The sequence below is a fragment of the Anabrus simplex genome, chromosome 8 (assembly GCF_040414725.1).
Source record: "Anabrus simplex isolate iqAnaSimp1 chromosome 8, ASM4041472v1, whole genome shotgun sequence".
Taxonomy (NCBI): domain Eukaryota; kingdom Metazoa; phylum Arthropoda; class Insecta; order Orthoptera; family Tettigoniidae; genus Anabrus; species Anabrus simplex.
The window spans coordinates 189,701,452-189,719,744 of record NC_090272.1 but is presented as its reverse complement, the minus strand read 5'-3'; the positions used below and the strand labels follow the sequence as shown (position 1 = coordinate 189,719,744).

General features: G+C 39.0%; 2 protein-coding genes across 2 annotated transcripts in view; one reads left to right on the top strand and one right to left on the bottom strand.

Moving 5' to 3' along the window:
* LOC136878943 (muscle-specific protein 20) overlaps positions 1 to 1,831 on the bottom strand; it is a 45,913-nt gene extending 44,082 nt beyond the window's left edge. The window contains exon 1 of the mRNA XM_067152568.2: positions 1,688 to 1,831. Coding sequence (XP_067008669.1) covers positions 1,688 to 1,693 — 6 coding nt within the window. The 5' untranslated portion in view covers positions 1,694 to 1,831. The remainder of the gene's footprint in view (positions 1 to 1,687) is intronic.
* The window catches only part of LOC136878946 (muscle-specific protein 20), a 238,107-nt gene that overhangs the window by 67,696 nt on the left and 152,118 nt on the right, over positions 1 to 18,293 (top strand). The window lies entirely within an intron of this gene.

Genomic DNA, 18,293 nt, shown 5'->3' with positions numbered 1-18,293 from the left:
AAAAGTTAATTAAATTTAAAACACTTCAAATCAAACACAGGACGGAGAGCCATGGCCTACCAAGTGACTGCTGCTCAACCCAAAGGCCTGCAGATTACGAGGTGCCGTATGGTCAGCACAACGAATCCATTCGGCCGTTATTCTTGGCTTTCTAGACCGAGAATTGAAAACACGTCATTACCTTGCAAATATTTGTAATAAAATTGAAACATAAAACGTTGTCAGCTTATCCCAACTATTTCTGCGGTCGCTTGAGCCATCCAGGTTCATGTTGGATTTCGCCAGGATTTAGGACCGGATGTCCTTCCAGACGCCACGTGATTTTTGAGATGAAAATCTCAACCGAGAATCGGCCGGGATTCCAAACTCAACTTTCTGAGTGGGAATCCAGCACTGAGCTAATCCCCCCCCCCCTCCCGATAAAATTGCACTACATTTAAGTTATAAAACATTTCAAGTCAAACTGTCTATTACTTATGGTTCTAAATCAATAAAAGTTATAGGGTGATATTATGAGCATATGACAGTAAAAATTATTGTAAAATTAGGTTCTGCTTCATGAAATGCTGAAAATATGTACCTAAATATTCTGCTGTAATCTGAATTCTTTGAAAAAGTGCGTTAATATTTCTTGGTCTAAAAACTGGTGTTGGTTAATGATATTCAACAAAATGGTTGCGAACAGATTTTGTAGTAAGTAGGGTTCGCAAGTCTATGGCGTATAGAAGTACAAAATATGCAAGCAAATATGCCGTAAAATAGCAAAATATGACCTAGAAATAGTAAAAAAGTACTTGTATTTCATGGATAGGTAGCAAGTATTACTAACATTAAACACGTTTGATACAGCAGACACACTTAATCATTCAAACTGACAGAGCTACAGTAGGTAAATTAAAACTGTATATATTCATTCAGTCCAATAGCTCTGAGGCGCAGTTCCCATTCTCTTTTCCTTTAAAAAAAAAGAAGTATTAACATGCTTTTTGGTCTCTGTCGGAGTACGTTCGTGCAACATCTCTTTCTCGGAATCATGTCTTCTAAACCTGCTACCTATCTCTTTCTGGAAAAGGAAAGAAAAATACACCTACTACAGTATTTTGAAAATCTGTGTTTGAAACTCGATGCAGATAACATGTACTTTGTTAAAAAACGACGCCTCAATTTAAATTAAAATTCTCAAAATGTAACGAAATGTGATCTTATATCACTAAAATTATCAAAATATGACCGAAGCAATAAAAATTAACAAAATATGCATTTACATGCAACATACAATTCTTTTAGATGGAGACAGGGGCCCGTCTTTCACACTTATCTTTCAGATTTCAGGTGAAATGACCTCAGAAATGAAATATGATTTTTGCTTGACATCCGAACCTTAGTAATAAGAGTGTCAAATTTTGAGAAAATTAAGTGAATTTATTTTAGAAAATTATCTTCAGAACAATTATATTTTGAATATGTTCTCGCTTCTAGGTCTCCTTAAGATTATCTTGTTCGCCTATGAAAATAGTTTACTTTGCAAGGATATTGTTGACTACACCAATGGCTCTTCCACTAAAAATTGAGGAATGTATTCCTTGGCACCTAGTGATTAAAATGTGTGTGGAGGGGGGAGTATAAACAATCACAGCACTCGGCACCTGTACCCTGTTTAAAATGACAGGTGTTACGACCTTCTTACCGGCATGTTGAAAGCTGTCTTCTGCTACCACTTTACCCGGTTCACGTCTGTCGACCGACTGATGTCTTGCACTGGGAGTGGCGTCCTTTTGGCATCCCGATCAACTGGGTGGAGGGGGAGGGGTGGTGGGGAAAACCCACCGGGGCCTAAACTTAGCCGACTTGTTGTCGTCATCAATCTCGAGGAGCAAAGATGGCCATTGTAAACCGGAGACATGATAAGGCCGCCTCCATTCACGTTCCACCGCCTTCTAGAAAACTGTTCACTCACACAGAACAGGAGACAGCTGAAGAACGCTGGCCAATCTCCAGCCTACGTTCCACTCATTGTTCTCACTTCCCGCCAAAGTCCTCCCACTCAAAGTGCGATCCACAGGTGCATTTAAAAACAGATCACCTTAAGTGTCAACTGTGTAAGGTTTCGGCAGTAGAAAGAAGCGCCATCTTTAGCATTTTTCAATCACCACTGATCTGCATTTATTGCAGTCACCCGGGTGGAAGATTCCCTATCTGTTGTTTATCTATTTTTCTTTAATAATTGTAAAGAATTTGGAAATTTATTGAACATTGCCCTTGGTAAAATATTCCAATCCCTAACTCCTCTTCCTATAAATGAATATTTGCCCTAATTTGTCCTCTTGAATTCAAAGTCCAAGTGAGATTTGTGCTGGACGAAAAGGAGGCGGGACAGGTTCTTCTCCGGGTACTCCGGTTTTTTCTGTCATCTTTCATTCCAGTAACACTCTCTGGTATTATTTCATTTCATCTGCCAGTCATTAATTATTGCCTCAGAGGAGTGCAAAAGGCTTTTCTCGCCGCTAGATGGGAACTTAATTCATTCCATTCCTGGCCCGGTTGAAAGTGAAAGCGGGCTGTAGGATATTCTTATTAGTATTCTTATTCTCCAGAGCCCTAAGGTTGCCATCCAAGCATTTTTTATCTATGGCTAACAGCTTCAGGTGGCAATAGGTGCCCTTGCCTTTAATGCTGTCTACGAATTGTACTCTAGATCTTCCTTTAATACTTCTACCTTCAATTTTTCCTTCAAACAGGGCGTTACACCGGTCAGAATGACGAAGCTATTAGTTCTTCTGTTTAAGATTTCAACCAAGGCTCGTGTCTCATTTGCTCGTTTGAGAGCGTTCTTGCTTGAGACTCTATCAGTCCAAGCATTTTTGGGAGTCGATGCCAGCACCACATCTCAAATGCTTCCGCTTTTCGCGGGGTCTATATTTCTGACCCATAGCTTTCAACAGTCTATAAAAAATCTTTTCACGAAGTACCTTCGTACTTCCATGCTGATCGTTAGTAGACAGTTCTTTTTCTTTGAGAAAGCTTCCTTCGCCTGTGCTCTCCGAGCGTTTACTTCTCTCAAACATTTTCCGTCAGATGTGGTCAGACTTCTAGATATCTGAATTCCTTTACTTGGCCTAGTTTTTACCCATCCATCCATCAACCCATTGGCAATTTGGTCAACATATCCTGTATACATCATTGTCTTGGTCTTCTTCTGTTTATTCTCATACTGCACCTCTTCCTTTACCAATTCATTCGTGTAATTTCGTTAACAAGGCTATTAACCTCCTGTTCATTTGACACTATCACGATCACTCCAGTGAGGGTAGTGTCCATGGCCGGTGAAATAGTGATAGAGCAGTGACTGGCTCACTGTACTGTTCCCTGCCACTACCCATCTATTTTCTTATCGCTATATCTTGTACGACTTCTTGAATAGCAGTTATCAGTGCTAGGGTTTTATACACCAAAACAAAGGCTATGGGTTAACTGCCATTCGGAGACTCGGTGACGTGGAGTTGAGGAGGGACGTGTGACACAGTACCGTTGACAATTCCTTCCACTCACTCCCTTCCCTTACCGACGTGCGTGTAATCAACATGAACTGTTTTCAGTCCTTACCTGTAAAGGGTAAGGCGGGTCACATACAAGGTAATGCTCTCTATGCGGACAATGCGCGTTTTGTTGATGTGACTTCTATACCCATTGCCGTGCAGTTGAAGGGAATTTTGATTTCAAGTTATTTTTAAAATTGAACGATGTTGTGCCAGACATACCACTCGATAAGTTAAATGAGTTTTTACTGAAGAAAGACCACCACCTAATGGACTAAATTCCCCGAACTCAGTACCCAACTCCGTTATGAACGCTTTGCCTGACCGAAAATATTTTACATTCCACCCCGTTACTGCTAATAAAGTTAAAAATATATTATATTCTGTCAAATGAAAACCCAGAGGAGTGGATGATATCCCTATAACTTTCTTACACAACATTATTGGTGCTATTATTATTACTCACATTTTAACTACTTCCTTAAAAACGGAACCTTTCCTTCACTATGGAAACAAGCTAATGTTATCCCTCTGCCTATGAAACATGACCCCTCCCAACCATCCGACTACAGAATAATTTCTATTTTATCTACGATTTACAAAGCACTCGAGCGTCTGGTTCACGAGCAGGTGTTGGAATACTTAAACAACCATTCTCTCCTAGACCCATTGCAATCTGGCTTCAAGAAGGGACACAGCACAGCAACTGCCCTGCTCAAAGTGACTGATGACATACGACACGCAATGGACCAAAGACTGGTGATGATACTCCTTACTCTCTTCGATTTGAGTAGCGCATTTGACACTATAAACATCCAGGCTCTATTAAACAAGATAGAATCTTACTACTTCGATCAACGAACTATTAATTTATTTCCATCGTACCTCAAAAATCGCGCGCAACGAATTATACCCCTTGATCAAACCTCTCACTGGCTAACCAGGAAGGAAGACACGTCACAGGGTAGTGTTTTAGGCCTTTGCTCTTTATTTTGTACATAAACGACATTTCACATAATTTAAAAAATCGTAGCTACCATATTTATGCAGACGACTTACAAATATACTGTCACTGTAAGACCTTAATTGGATGCCGTTATGCATCACTAGACCAAGCGCCAAAAGTTGGTTGCGAGATAATCGCGTTTAAATTTGGTTCTATGTGTAAATTCGAGCGAACATAATTTTACGAAATATGGTATTACTGGTGTTGTAGGATAATAGATTGTACCTTCTCACCAAATTTCAACATTTTTATACTCGCACTACATAGATTTTCTTGAAGAAATGGCGCTTAGTCTACTGATGCAATTTAAGGTTTTCTCAAGTGCGAATAATGTATCACGATGCTACACCAAAAACCTTCAACTGTTGAGTATCTACTGAGTAAAACTTCAAAAAATACAACATGGCGGCAGCCACGATTAAAAACTGAATCTCCTACTGTCTGAAAAGGCCCGCTAAGTGCTTGATCCACCACGAGCCGCGCCACAACTCCGGTACATTATTCAAGTTTTAGATGGAGAAATTCTAGAAGGAAAGCTATTCTCTAAAGTCGTTGCTATAACGACTTACTGATTTGAGGAATTTCAACTTATCTGAGTCAAATACATTTGTAAGACATGAGCCATTGTAGTCTGTACAATTTTTGAATGGATTTTCCTTCACGATGGGCCTATTATGTTCTGAGAGTACAGTATTGACGTGATATTTTTAAGCCTTGTTTTGTTCTGCTTGAAACAGAAAATGTGATTAAAGATGTTTTCTCCCATAAATACACACAAATCACTGGATAGGTAATAATATTTTTGCTCTCAGTTCATTCAATCTCGAAATCAGGATATCCATTAAACCTATCTACGTCATCCACGATGTCTGAATCTGCTTGAAGATTCTGGTAAAAATGTTTGGCATCTGCAGGTATTAGGTGCATCAGCGAACCAAGGTCTCTTACTTTGGCTTCAGAGATAATAGGTTTTCCTTTTGGCCAAAATGGTATTAATGCCTGGTGAAAGGGAACTCTACTTTCCCGTGGTCGTCTCTGTCTTGACTTATTTAGATTTACTTCCTGAGATTCACCATCAAATTCTAGAGAGTGATTCTCAGACTCAGCCTTCTTAGCAAGCTGCATAAGTAGCATTGTCCTTCTCCTTACTTTTGGGAGTACTTGATACATCGCTTAACTTCCTCACTTGATAAACTACTCAGTGTATCACCACGTAAAAATGTCAGTACTATCGAAAACGCGGGCTCCTTCGCTGTCATCCGCGCGCAATGTGAGGAATGTGGCGCTTGGTCCAATGATGCAAACTGGAACGTCGCATAGTCTACTGATGCAATATACATTTTTACTGATTCCCGCTTTGTCGCTTAGGTTTTCTGTTTATTAACAACTAACGGCCTCTTGTAATGCAGTGGGGAATTTTTTATAAATAGTTCAAGCCTTCCTCTACAAGATGGCGCTAAAATCTCAATTTTCGTCAAATGGCGCTTAGTCTACTGATGCATAACGGCATCCAATTTACCTCAAACCATAACAGGCATCAATGATGACCTTCAGCGACTTAATGCTTACTCTTTGAAAAATACCCTCCTTCTTAACTCCTCGAAGACACAAGCAATCATTATTGGCTCTCAAAAATTGTTGACCACACTACGATACGAAATTCTTCCTCCAGTTATACTTAATGGTAGAGTTATTTCATTCACCCAAACTGTGAGAAATCTTGAAGTAACAATGAAAAAAACTTTAAATTGGTCTGAATATATTAAGAATGTGTGTAAAAAATATTTTCGATACTTCATTCAGTTAAAAGAAACAGCGATAATTTACCTTGAAATGTGAGAGTCAAACTCATACAAACACTAGTGCTTCCCGTCCTCGACTACTGTGACGTCATTCTGGTAGACGCAACAAAAGAGCAGGCTTCGAAACTTCAGCGGGCGCTTAATTGTTACCTTAGATTTATATACAGTCTGAGTTATGATAAACATGTCACCCCATACTATCACACTATTTCATGGCTGAAATCTGACAAACGACGAACGTGTCACATACTGATACAGATATACAGACTGCTCTCTGAAGACAAACCACTATACACTTCATCCCAACTTAAGTATTTGTCCTCCTTTCACGGCAGTTATACCCGCTCTGATTCCTCCCTTTCTATTCCTCTTCACAGATCCTCTATGTACAACAATTCCTTTGTCGTGACGGGTTCTAGACTTTGGAATTACCTGCCTGTCAGTGTCAGAAATTCCACCTCATTACTTAAATTTAAGACTGCTGACTGCAACTGGCTAACTTGTATGACTGCATGATCGAATGAATGTGAGTTAGAAAAGTGTAATGTATTTTTGTTTAAGTTATTATTTACTATATAATATTACAGAGAATTACAATAATTGAAAATCTTCCACCTTTTTGATACTTTTTATTTGCTTTTTAGCAAATTGTCAATTATAAACAGTACATGTTTCGTTCTCACTTGAGAACATCTTCAGCTGTTGTTAAGCTTAGGTGAATCGCTAAGTTTCTGAATACATTGTTTGCAGGTACATAGTTCCTCTTAAAGACCATTTGAATACAAACTATATTAAAATGATGTTAAAATGATGTGGGGGTTAATGGGTTAATGAAATGAGACTGGATCGTTACATAGTCAGCTTAAAAACTATATCTATTAATTAGAATAGTTGTCAAAAGTTTTAACTCTATTGTACTAAACATATTTGTTTGTCTTTCTGTTAAAAGGTTTTAAAATGATTGGCTTCTTGACACTGTTCAAATTGTTGTTGAATGTTTATTTCTTTCACTCCTTCCAGGTAGGCTGTTATTTGTCTTGTGCTTGCTTAACGTGCCCTAAATTGAGTCTAATGCGGAATTTTGAAGCTGATTGCCGGTCAATTTTCAATTATTGTAATTCTCTGTGATTAGAATTTGATACGGAAAATGAAGCTGATTACTTGCAATATATAATATTATGTACTCAAACTCTGCTCCTAATGATGTATCACTACAGTAGTTAAGAGTAAGAGAGGGCCAAGAGCCCTAACTTTGCCACCTACAAAGGCATAATAAATAAATAAATAAATAAATAAATAAATAAATAAATAAATAAATAAATAAATAAATAGATATACTAATGCACTTAATGCAATAAACCACCCGGTACAATATAACCAGATACTTGCCGATATAAGAGCATTGACTCAACAAAATATCCACGTTTGTGTGTCCTGAGTTCGTGGACACACAGGGTCTACCGGAAATGAAAGGGCAGATTTCGAGGCAAAAAAGCTGCAAAATGTACGTTGGAAATTTCGTACAACGAAACTCCAATATGTTTCTTGAAGAGGAAGGTTTTTTACATTTTTTACGTCGCACCGACGCATATAGGTCTTATGGCGACGATGAGACAGGAAAGGGCTAGGAGTGGGAAGGAAGCGGCCGTGGCCGTAATCAAGGTACAGCCCCAGGATTTGTTTGGTGTGAAAATGGGAAACCACGTAAAACTATCTTCAGGGCTGCCGACAGTGAGGTTCGAACCCACTATCTCCCTAATACTGGATAATGGCCGCACAAGAAGCGACTGCAGCTATCGAGCTCGGTAAAGAAGAGAAAGATTAAAGAATATATTACTTCTCAGTGGAATGATGTCTGGACCGCTACTTCGAAAGGATCCGTTAGTAGAAAACTATCTTTTCCTGAAATCCAGCATCGACTCCAGTGTAAAAATCTTATACCGAACTTTGTGCTTACTCAGTTCCTACCTGACCACGGTAAATTTAAGTCATACCTCGAGCGATTTAAGATTAAGACTGCAGATGGTTACTCTTGCTTTTGTGAATCATCTCAAACTCTGCATAATTTTCTATTTGACTGCCCTGTTTTTGGAAGAGCAAGATTTACTCTAGAATGTTATTTAAACTCGTGCAATAATGAACTGGCTAAACCTCTGTACTCTAAAAGACAGTGTTGATATTCTCATCTTCAGTAAGCTTTCATGATAATAATTTATGTGTGTAAGTAATGTATATTTTGATTTATTCATCTATAACCCTAATATACAATATAAAATGGGGTTCTTTTATGTATGGGAAATTCAATAATAATTATACTAATTTAACCATTACTATTTAATGTATAAAGAGTGGGGTTATGACCATTAAGGTTAATACAACAATACACCGATGGTATTATTTTGTTCAACAGTTCTTATCTGTTATCATCCGACAATGACTGAAATAATTGCTCCCTCTCACAGAGCATGTGTTGTCCAGTGTGGTTTAAAATAATACACTCTGTGACCCAAAATTAACTTCAGTGAAAGGCTTCTAAACCTCAGCAACGGAGAACTGGGCCAAATGGCATTATCGAGATTTAAGAAACTAAATTTCAAAACATATTATGTGAATTAACTTAGTTCTTCTTTTCGTCCAAGTGAGAGCACATTTTTTTTCCGAAGTAGCAATTTTATGCCCAAGAAACAAACATATTAACGTCATCAACCAACAGGTTCTGAATAGTTTGATAGGTGACCAAATAACGCACATCAGCATCAACCACGTAGAATGTGATGACATTAATGAAATTTTAAGTCTGGTTTCTGCAACGGAACGAGATTGACTGTACTGAAGCGAGACAAAAAAGTGTTTTATCCCAAGAATGGATTTAGCACCTGTTAATCCCAGTATACCATTCGTTCTTAAATTGAGGTAATTTCCTCTATATTTAACCTTCTCTGTCACAATTAATAATTAAACAGGACAAATTTTAAAGTTCGGATAAATCTCTCCACTCCGATATTTTGGACAGCTGTATGTAGTTTAGTCAGGAGTACGCAGATCCATAGAAGTCAAAGTACAACTCCACTCTACAACTACACTCAATATACGTCGTAAGGAAATAATGTAATACGTGTTCTGATTCCATTCAAATGCTGTATAAACCCTGGAAGGTGTAGGTTACTTTCATAAGATATATTAAAAATTCATTTAAAATTTTCTTTTAGTTCTTTATGGTAATTTTGACTGTCGAAGACGTGCTTATGTAATAATTATTATACATGCCGCAAAAATGAAAATTGTAAATTTATCTTAAATATTGTAAAACTCTGCAAATATTCTCAATTAATGTGCGATTTAAGTTCCATCATAATATAGTTCATTTAGTCGACTTCTAACTAAAACAAATATTTTCTAAATGTATTTGTTCTTGGTCATTCCAACCAGTAATATTCCCTCCTCTCCGCTTTTTATGGCTCCTACACACACCTTGATCTTCAAAATAGCTGATAACTGGCACTACGTAAAACATAACAGAAATTGCACAACAAGAAATCAATAACGTAACAGAAATTGCACAACAAGAAATCAATAACGTAACAGAAATTGCACAACAAGAAATCAATAATGTAACAGAAATTGCACAGCAAGAAATCAATTTTAGATCTTTAATGCACGTTCTTTTCGTTTTATCTCTACCTTTGTTCTTCTAGTAAACTTTTGATGGTGTGTTGTTTAAAGGGGCCTAACATCTAAGGTCATCGGCACTTTCGAAGAAACTGGCATCTTCCTCTTTCCGATATCGTGGCTATGTGTCGAAATACCGCTATATGACAATGTTCAGGGGAGAAATACTGACCCGCAGAACATGTATCACAGAACGAAAATTCGTTTTACAGTATATAGTTCATGCGACACTGAAACTTAGATGACAGAACCTTTCTGATCAGAGTTCTAAGCTGAAAATTATCACGTAGCACTTTCTGTAGGCGCTATGACTATATAATTAGTGTTGAGAGAGAATGGCTGTTACGTTCTATTTCTCCTTACGGCGACACTCCGGAGATAAAAAGATATTTTACCTAATGCATGGATTTTCACGAAACTTTGTGGGAATGTCACCTGCATAAAAGTAGAGATATCACGAACATTTGTTTCATTATACAATTAATAGTTTTTCCAAATAATATTTTTTAAATTTTTAATTCCATTTTTTCATGAAATTTAATTACCATGTGAATGTAAATTCGTAATTAGGTAGATAATAATTCTTTTAAAGTCACTACATACCGATTTTTTCTGTAGATAATTTATATACCCAGATATATCGTACTAAAGTCTGTGCAATTTTTACTTTCTAAAATTTTGGACTTAAAAATTCCTACTACTTGAAAAAATTCTGCAATCAAACATTCCATATGTAGGTTTCTTAATATATTTGTGATACATATACCATCCAAATTTTGTTCAATTTGGCAGAATATTATAGGGAAAAATGGAATTTAAATGTAAAATTACAATTGGCAAACAAACCATTACTACAGTGATAAATTGTTTGAATTCAGCGGAATAATTTCGTGACAAGAAAAAAGAAAACTCAATCCTTTCAATTTCAGTTATAAAAAATATTTAATCAAAATGGCCAAAATGTCGATTTTATCTCCGGAGTGTCGCGTTAAATCAATAATCACCACTACTATACACTACCCAAAGATAGGGACGTCACTCATTTTAATTCAAATATTCGACATATAATTGCCGGAATTCGACTCATGGCTGCCTAATTCTCCTACTTCGATCAGGTCAAAATCAGAATAGTAGCCGTCCTCTTCCCAATCCTAGCCCCAGTGCACCAGAAATAAACTTCGGATTCACACAGGCTATCAAAGAGATTTAACCCACATACACTAGGCACACAAGGCAGTGGACGCCATTATCTCCAGCATCTTACTAGAAGCAAGAACAAACCTTCAAGCACACCCCGTGCGTTAATGCAGCGATTTTGACATATAATACGTCTATCGTTTCGTTCCAGTGATAGGTTCTTCGCTAAAACATTCTTCTCCATTATTCCCACACTAACTGGGGTCGCTGGTGCAGACTGTTCCTATCTATTACGAGGTTTTCTTGTAGGTTTAACTCTGCAATATCCTCATTTATACAATCAACCATCTTCTTTTCAGTCTTCCCTTCCTCCTCTTATCAGACACTGCCATCTGTATTTCCCTCCTTTCTAAGTTCGACGGACAAAAAAATTAGTCACCGCTGGAGAAATCATTACAGACATCATCTAATACCGCGTAACTCCCCTCTTGACTTGGTAACCGCCTGGATTTGGTTAAGAAGTGAGTCCACAAGGTTGTGTAGGTACATCGCGTCCTGGTTAAGCCACTCGCTGAGGATTTGATCGCGCATTTCCACCAAATTGTGGGGATGCTGGTGTCGGCGTTTTGCCCGCTGTTCCAGCATGTCCCACAGTTTTTCAATTGGGTTCAAGTCAAGTGACTTTTCAAGCCAATCGAGATGTAATACGGTGCTGGAGTTTTCATACAACCAGTCACAAATGCGTCCAACCCGATGAACGTTGCTGTTGTGATCTTGAAAAATCGGGGTATCAATAACATACTCATCATACAGATGTTAACTGAAAGACGACACCTGATCATCCAGAATGTTCAAATAAACATGTTAGCGGTCACATCAATGATGACTGGGACCTTACTCACGAGATCCGATGCAGAATTGAGCAGGCCAGAACTTCTTTTCAGAGACTTAGGAAACTTTTAACAAGCCGTGACCTTTCCATTTCCCTACGAACACGACTACTCCGGTGCTATGTTTTCAGCATTCTGTTGTACGGCGTTGAGGCATGGACACTAACCGAGACCATGTGCAAGAGATTGCAAGCATTTGAAATGTGGACGTACCGAGGGATGCTGAAGATACCTTGGACAGCTAAAATGACCAATATAGACGTTTTGCACCGTATGAACAAAGAACCAGAAATTCTCACTACCATCAAGAGAAGGAAACTAGAATACTTTGGTCATATGATGCGGAACTCTAAATACCACCTTCTGCAAGTAATACTCCAAGGGAAAATTAATGGAAAACGTGGTCCGGGGAGAAGTAGGACATCATGGCTCGGCAACTTGAGCCAGTGGTTTGGGCTGATAAAGCTTACTCTGTTCAGAACAGCTATGAACAAACAACAGATCATGCTACTGATCGCCAACGTTCTGCGAGGACATGGCACTTGAAGAAGAAGAAGAAGAAGAAGAAGAAGAAGAAGAAGAAGAAGAAGAAGAAGGTCACCTCAGTGAGCGGGCCCAATCCATGATACGAAAAACACCCCCAAAATATCACACACCCGCCTCCGGCTTGAACCTGACCTTGCACACATCCAGGATGAAATGCTTCATTCGGCCTTCGGTGCTCTCGACGACGTACGTTATTGGAATACAGGAAAAAACGGGATTCGTCAGACCACATAACGTTCCGCCAGTCAGCTACTGTCCATTCGATTATTTCTAGCCCGTTGAAGACGTGCAGCTTTATGTGCCTATGTGAGGAATGGCCTCTTGCGAGGTGACACTCCAAATGTTCATTGCATGCAGTTTCTGTCGTGATGTTCTCACGCTAACAGGTTGGGATGGACCTTCATTCACTGACTCCATCACTTCATGTCGGTTTTGGAAGCGATTTTCATTCACAGGCCGTGAAACGCGTCTCCAGTCCCTTTCAGTCAGGATGTTTTTCCGACTATAATTCTGACGTTGTGTTTCGTGGCCACGAGTAGTACACCACTGCTTGTATACACGTTGAACAGTCCGCTGCGAAACACCAACAAATCCAGCAACTTTACGCACGGTATGGCTATAGGCACGGCCAAACACGATTGCTCCTTTTTGCCACATCCTTACATCTATCCATGTCCGACTCGTTGGCTGAATGGTCAGCGTACTGACCTTCGGTTCAGAGGGTCCCGGGTTCGATTCCCGGCCGGGTCGGGGATTTTAACCTTCATTGGTTAATTCCAATGGCTCGGGGGCTGGGTGTTTGTGCTGTCCCCAACACTCCTGCAACTCACACACCACACATAAAACTATCCTCCACCACAACAACACGCAGTTACATGCATATGGCAGATACCGCCCACCCTCATCGGAGGGCCTGCCTTACAAGGGCTGAATCCGGCTAGAAATAGCCACACGAAATTATTATACATCTATCCATGTTGACGTACACTGTCCGACTGAATGTCTCACTCATCGTTACTGAATTTTGTTCTCACCTAGAGACAATGTGTGTGCGGTTGAGCACGGAATTCGTTCGCTGCGCCATCTGTACTAGTGTTGGCTACTGAATGCATGATTCGAAGCAGTGTATCGATTCATTCAAGTGTCCGAGTGAATCGATTCACAGGAACGGCGAGCTCACGGCACACGATTCAGCTTACTCCCAGCGGACAGTGCTGAGTGGCGCACTCACTGGACGTTGACGGGGAGCGAGACAGTGAATCATGGCACATCGAAAGAATCGTCAACGAGCGCGGCCCAGTGAGACACAAGATACACACGGCTTCTTATCGGCTCACTGGACACGCGGAGAGCTGAGCTTCCGCTGCAGCGAGACATACAGTGAGCCATGGCACACCGAAAGAATCGTGAACGAGCACGGCTCAGTGAAACACAAGATACACGGCTCCTTATCGGCACACTGGACAGTTGGACACTGGCGGAGAGCCGAGCTTCCGCTGCAGCGAGACATACAGTGAGCCATGGTACAGTACACTGAAAGAATCGTATGCTATAATGGATTCTCGAGCTCAGCTCATTTGAAAATAATACCCATTTCATTCACTGTCCTCTTCTTACTGGGTGGTTTAAATAATAGATGGTTTTATTTGCAGTGTTAAAAAAGTAGTCAAACCATAATTCTGAAGTAGCTATTAAGTAGCATCAGGAAATGCTGGGACTGTACCTTAATTCAGGCCATGGCTGCTACCTTCCTAATCCTAACCTTTCCCACCCTGCGACGCCGGAAACCTTCGATGTATTAGAGTGACTAGCTTTTTTTTTTTTTTGAAAGGAGTTCATAGCATGAAGACCAGATGGCAGCTGCGAGCACTGAATGCTGTTGCTGCTGTCTTACCAGCACATACTACACAGATGCAGTAGGAGCGGTGACTAATGTGCCGTGAATCGGATCACTGTATCGATTCAGTAACGTGTACGGAATCAAATGAATCGATTCAGTAAAATGAATCGAATGTCCCATCACTAATCTGTACGAACTTAACGATCCACCTGTGCGCGCACCAGGTGACCAATTTTTGGTCCGGTGAGCTTACATAATCTTCCGTACTCCTCTTAAGCAATCACTTCAATCTTGCTTCCCTAACTTTTGTGTTTAACTCCTCCCCACCAAATGTTCTTCTGATTGTCTGATTCGTTACCCTATCCCTCCTTGTCAGTCCATACGAATATTTCAGCATGTTCATATCTGAAACACGTATCTAAAATCTGTGTATCCCAAGAAAGTGTATAGCAGTTTCGCCTCAATAATTTCAAAAGTATATATTGAACCCTTTTGGTCATGGGTTCAATATATTTACAATTTGTTTTACGTCGCACCGACACAGATAGGTCTTATGACGACAATGGGGTAGGAAAGGCCTAGGAGAGAGAAGGAAGCGGCCGTGGTCTTAATTAAGGTACAGCCCCAGCAGTTGTCTGGCGTGAAAATGAGAAACCACGGAAAAACATCTTCAGTGCTGCCGACAGTGGGGTTCGAACCCACTATCTCCCGGATGCAAGCTTACAGCTGCGTGCCCCCGACCGCACGGCCAACTCGCCCGGTTCAAAAGTATAAAAAGAAGCATAAATATAATAACTGATTTGAAAATAGGAAGATTCAAACATTGTACCCAAATCATTTTTAAGGTGAAAGGGCGTATTAGTAATCGGCACGCTCATCCGCCATTTTGTGATGTAGCCGGGGTTTGGAGAGTGGTGTAAATTTCGTATAACGCGGGACTGCGTCGAGATAGCACGTAAAGTGAAGTACCGTCCGTTTCGTTTACGCGAGATATGTGTGATAAGTAACATTTGTCAAAAAGTGTGAAATATTGTAAATATGTCTCAATATCTTAATTTAAAGAAGATCCAACTCTATCGCAAATGAAATCAAATAGAATTAATGAGTGAAAGAGAAATCCTAGGGCGGGCTCAAGGGAGCCCATGTACAAAGTAAGAAAGGCCAGGCGGTCAGGCTCCACAAACTGTAACCAACTGTGTCTAAACTTACTGCTCCCATCTAGCCCATGGATATAGATAATCCCGAAGATGTAATGGTGTCACTGCTGATTGGAAATAGAGTGATTGCACAAAATTCAGAAGAGGATAGTCTAGCCACACACAAAAGAACTCCCTCTAAATCTCAATTCTTGGCAGTCACCTCTTTCTAACACTCCCGCAACACCGGGGCAACACTCAAGGAACAATCACGCAACGTATTCTACGCTCGAAAGGCCTGCGGCCCTGGCTTCTACTGAGCCCCCGCTTACTTAATTTTCGAGGAACACCAGATATATTTAACAAAACCTGAACAGCCCTGGCTGCCAGGTATGAATTTTAACCTATGGCAAAATGTAAAATAGTGCTGAACAGTAGGCGAGTCTAATTGAAGTTTGTATAATATGCTCTTCATAGAAAGGCATTCACTTTAATTTTACAATTTATTTATTTATTTACACACATTTTTCTGCGTTAATTTTGATGTTCCATCTTGTAACCCAGTCGCACAGCAAGTATTACTAATAAACGTTTTCATTCCTCCCCTAAAGGGGGAGGCGAGCCTCTTAGACGGTGACACCGTCTCTCAGGCCAGAAGATTCTTCAGGGCTGCCAACAATGGGGTTCGAACCCACTATCTTCCGAATAGAAATTGATAGCTATGTGACCCAAACCGCGCAACCACTTGCTCGGTAAAATTATTGTTAGTAGTAGTATTATTATTACAATACAATAAATAATGCATCCATTTATATCCAACAGACCTCATAGGTGTAAAAAATGTGTAACGAGAGTATTACTGTTCACCCTTCTTATAAATCAGGGATCTGCGACGTAAAAATAATTGAGGACGACTGCTCTAGTGTATCCTATGACTATACACTCACTGCTATATCTAAAATCGTGAATGGGCCAGTTCATACAGATGAAGTAAGGCGGTCGGAGCAGACGAAGGTGGCATTAATTTAGAAAATGCACGGAACATTTCCGCTGTCTCGATTATTCACATCCACCTTGGAGGGGACACATAACTTCGAGAATAGAAATAGCGTAGCTTACTTGCTGCTATGTTCGAGCGCTTTCGGCTCCCTAGAAATGTAATCTTTGGTATCTAGTTCCCTCAGCAACTCAGGTTATTGACAAAATCATAATCCCTTGTATTTATGTTCTCTTTGCTAAAGGTGCCATGGCACACTAACACAAGCAGGTGTTTGATGGGGATGGAATGGAAATCGTAGCAGCTGTGGCCTTAACTACAGTCCCATCAGGAACTCTGAAAAGCGGTGGCAAAAAGGGGCTCTGTTTAAGACGCAGCATGTCGTTATCCATGTTAGGTACCAAAATGGGCTTAAGAAGAGTAAAGCAATGTAAATTTAAATCTTATGGCAGTTCTGAAATGATTCCACATACTGTATATGAGTTGATTATGTGTGTAAGTACAGAATATATTATGAGTAGAATTTTGTAAATAATGCAAATGTATTAAAGATGAACTGGGTGTTTAATAGAAAAATTGTTACTATAAATTGTATAATACTGTATTTTAGGAAAATGTCCTCTTTTCTTTTTAATTTAAAATTTACTGCATAACAGTAATAATAATAATAATAATAATGATAATAATAATAATAATAATAATAATAATAATAATAATAATAATAATAATAATAATATATTTTTGTGTATCATTTACCACCGAGGTAGACACCTCATTTGCAAATAAATTATTTTGATTGGATTGGATTGGATTTGATTTGATTTGATTTGATTTGATTTGATTTGATTTGATTTGATTTGATTTGATTTGATTTGATTTGATTTGATTTGATTTGATTTGATTGGATTGGATTGGATTGGATTGGATTGGATTTGATTTGATTTGATTTGATTTGATTTGATTTGATTTGATTTGATTTGATTTGATTTGATTTGATTTGATTTGATTTGATTTGATTTGATTTGATTTGATTTGATTTGATTGGATTTGATTTGATTGGATTTGATTTGATTGGATTTGATTTGATTGGATTTGATTGGATTTGATTTGATTGGATTTGATTGGATTTGATTGGATTTGATTTGATTTGATTTGATTGGATTTGATTTGATTTGATTTGATTTGATTTGATTTGATTTGATTTGATTTGATTTGATTTGATTTGATTTGATTTGATTTGATTTGATTTGATTTGATTTGATTTGATTTGATTTGATTGGATTTGATTTGATTTGATTTGATTGGATTTGATTGGATTTGATTGGATTTGATTGGATTGGATTTGATTGGATTGGATTGGATTGGATTGGATTGGATTGGATTGGATTGGATTGGATTGGATAGGATTGGATTGGATTGGATTTGATTTGATTTGATTTGATTTGATTTGATTTGATTTGATTTGATTTGATTTGATTTGATTTGATTTGATTTGATTTGATTTGATTTGATTTGATTTGATTTGATTTATATGCAATGAATATGGGAAGCCACGGAAGACCTCTTTGAACTGTGGGGTTCAAACCTGTCATCCCTTGAATTCAAGCTTATATTACACTCCTCGTATGGCGTAGCTAACTTCCTCGGTACATACGAGGTTTGTCCGGAAAATACGTATAAATCCGTCGGGGTGACGTATCACGTATCGTGGAGGCGCCGCCAGGTGGCACTGCT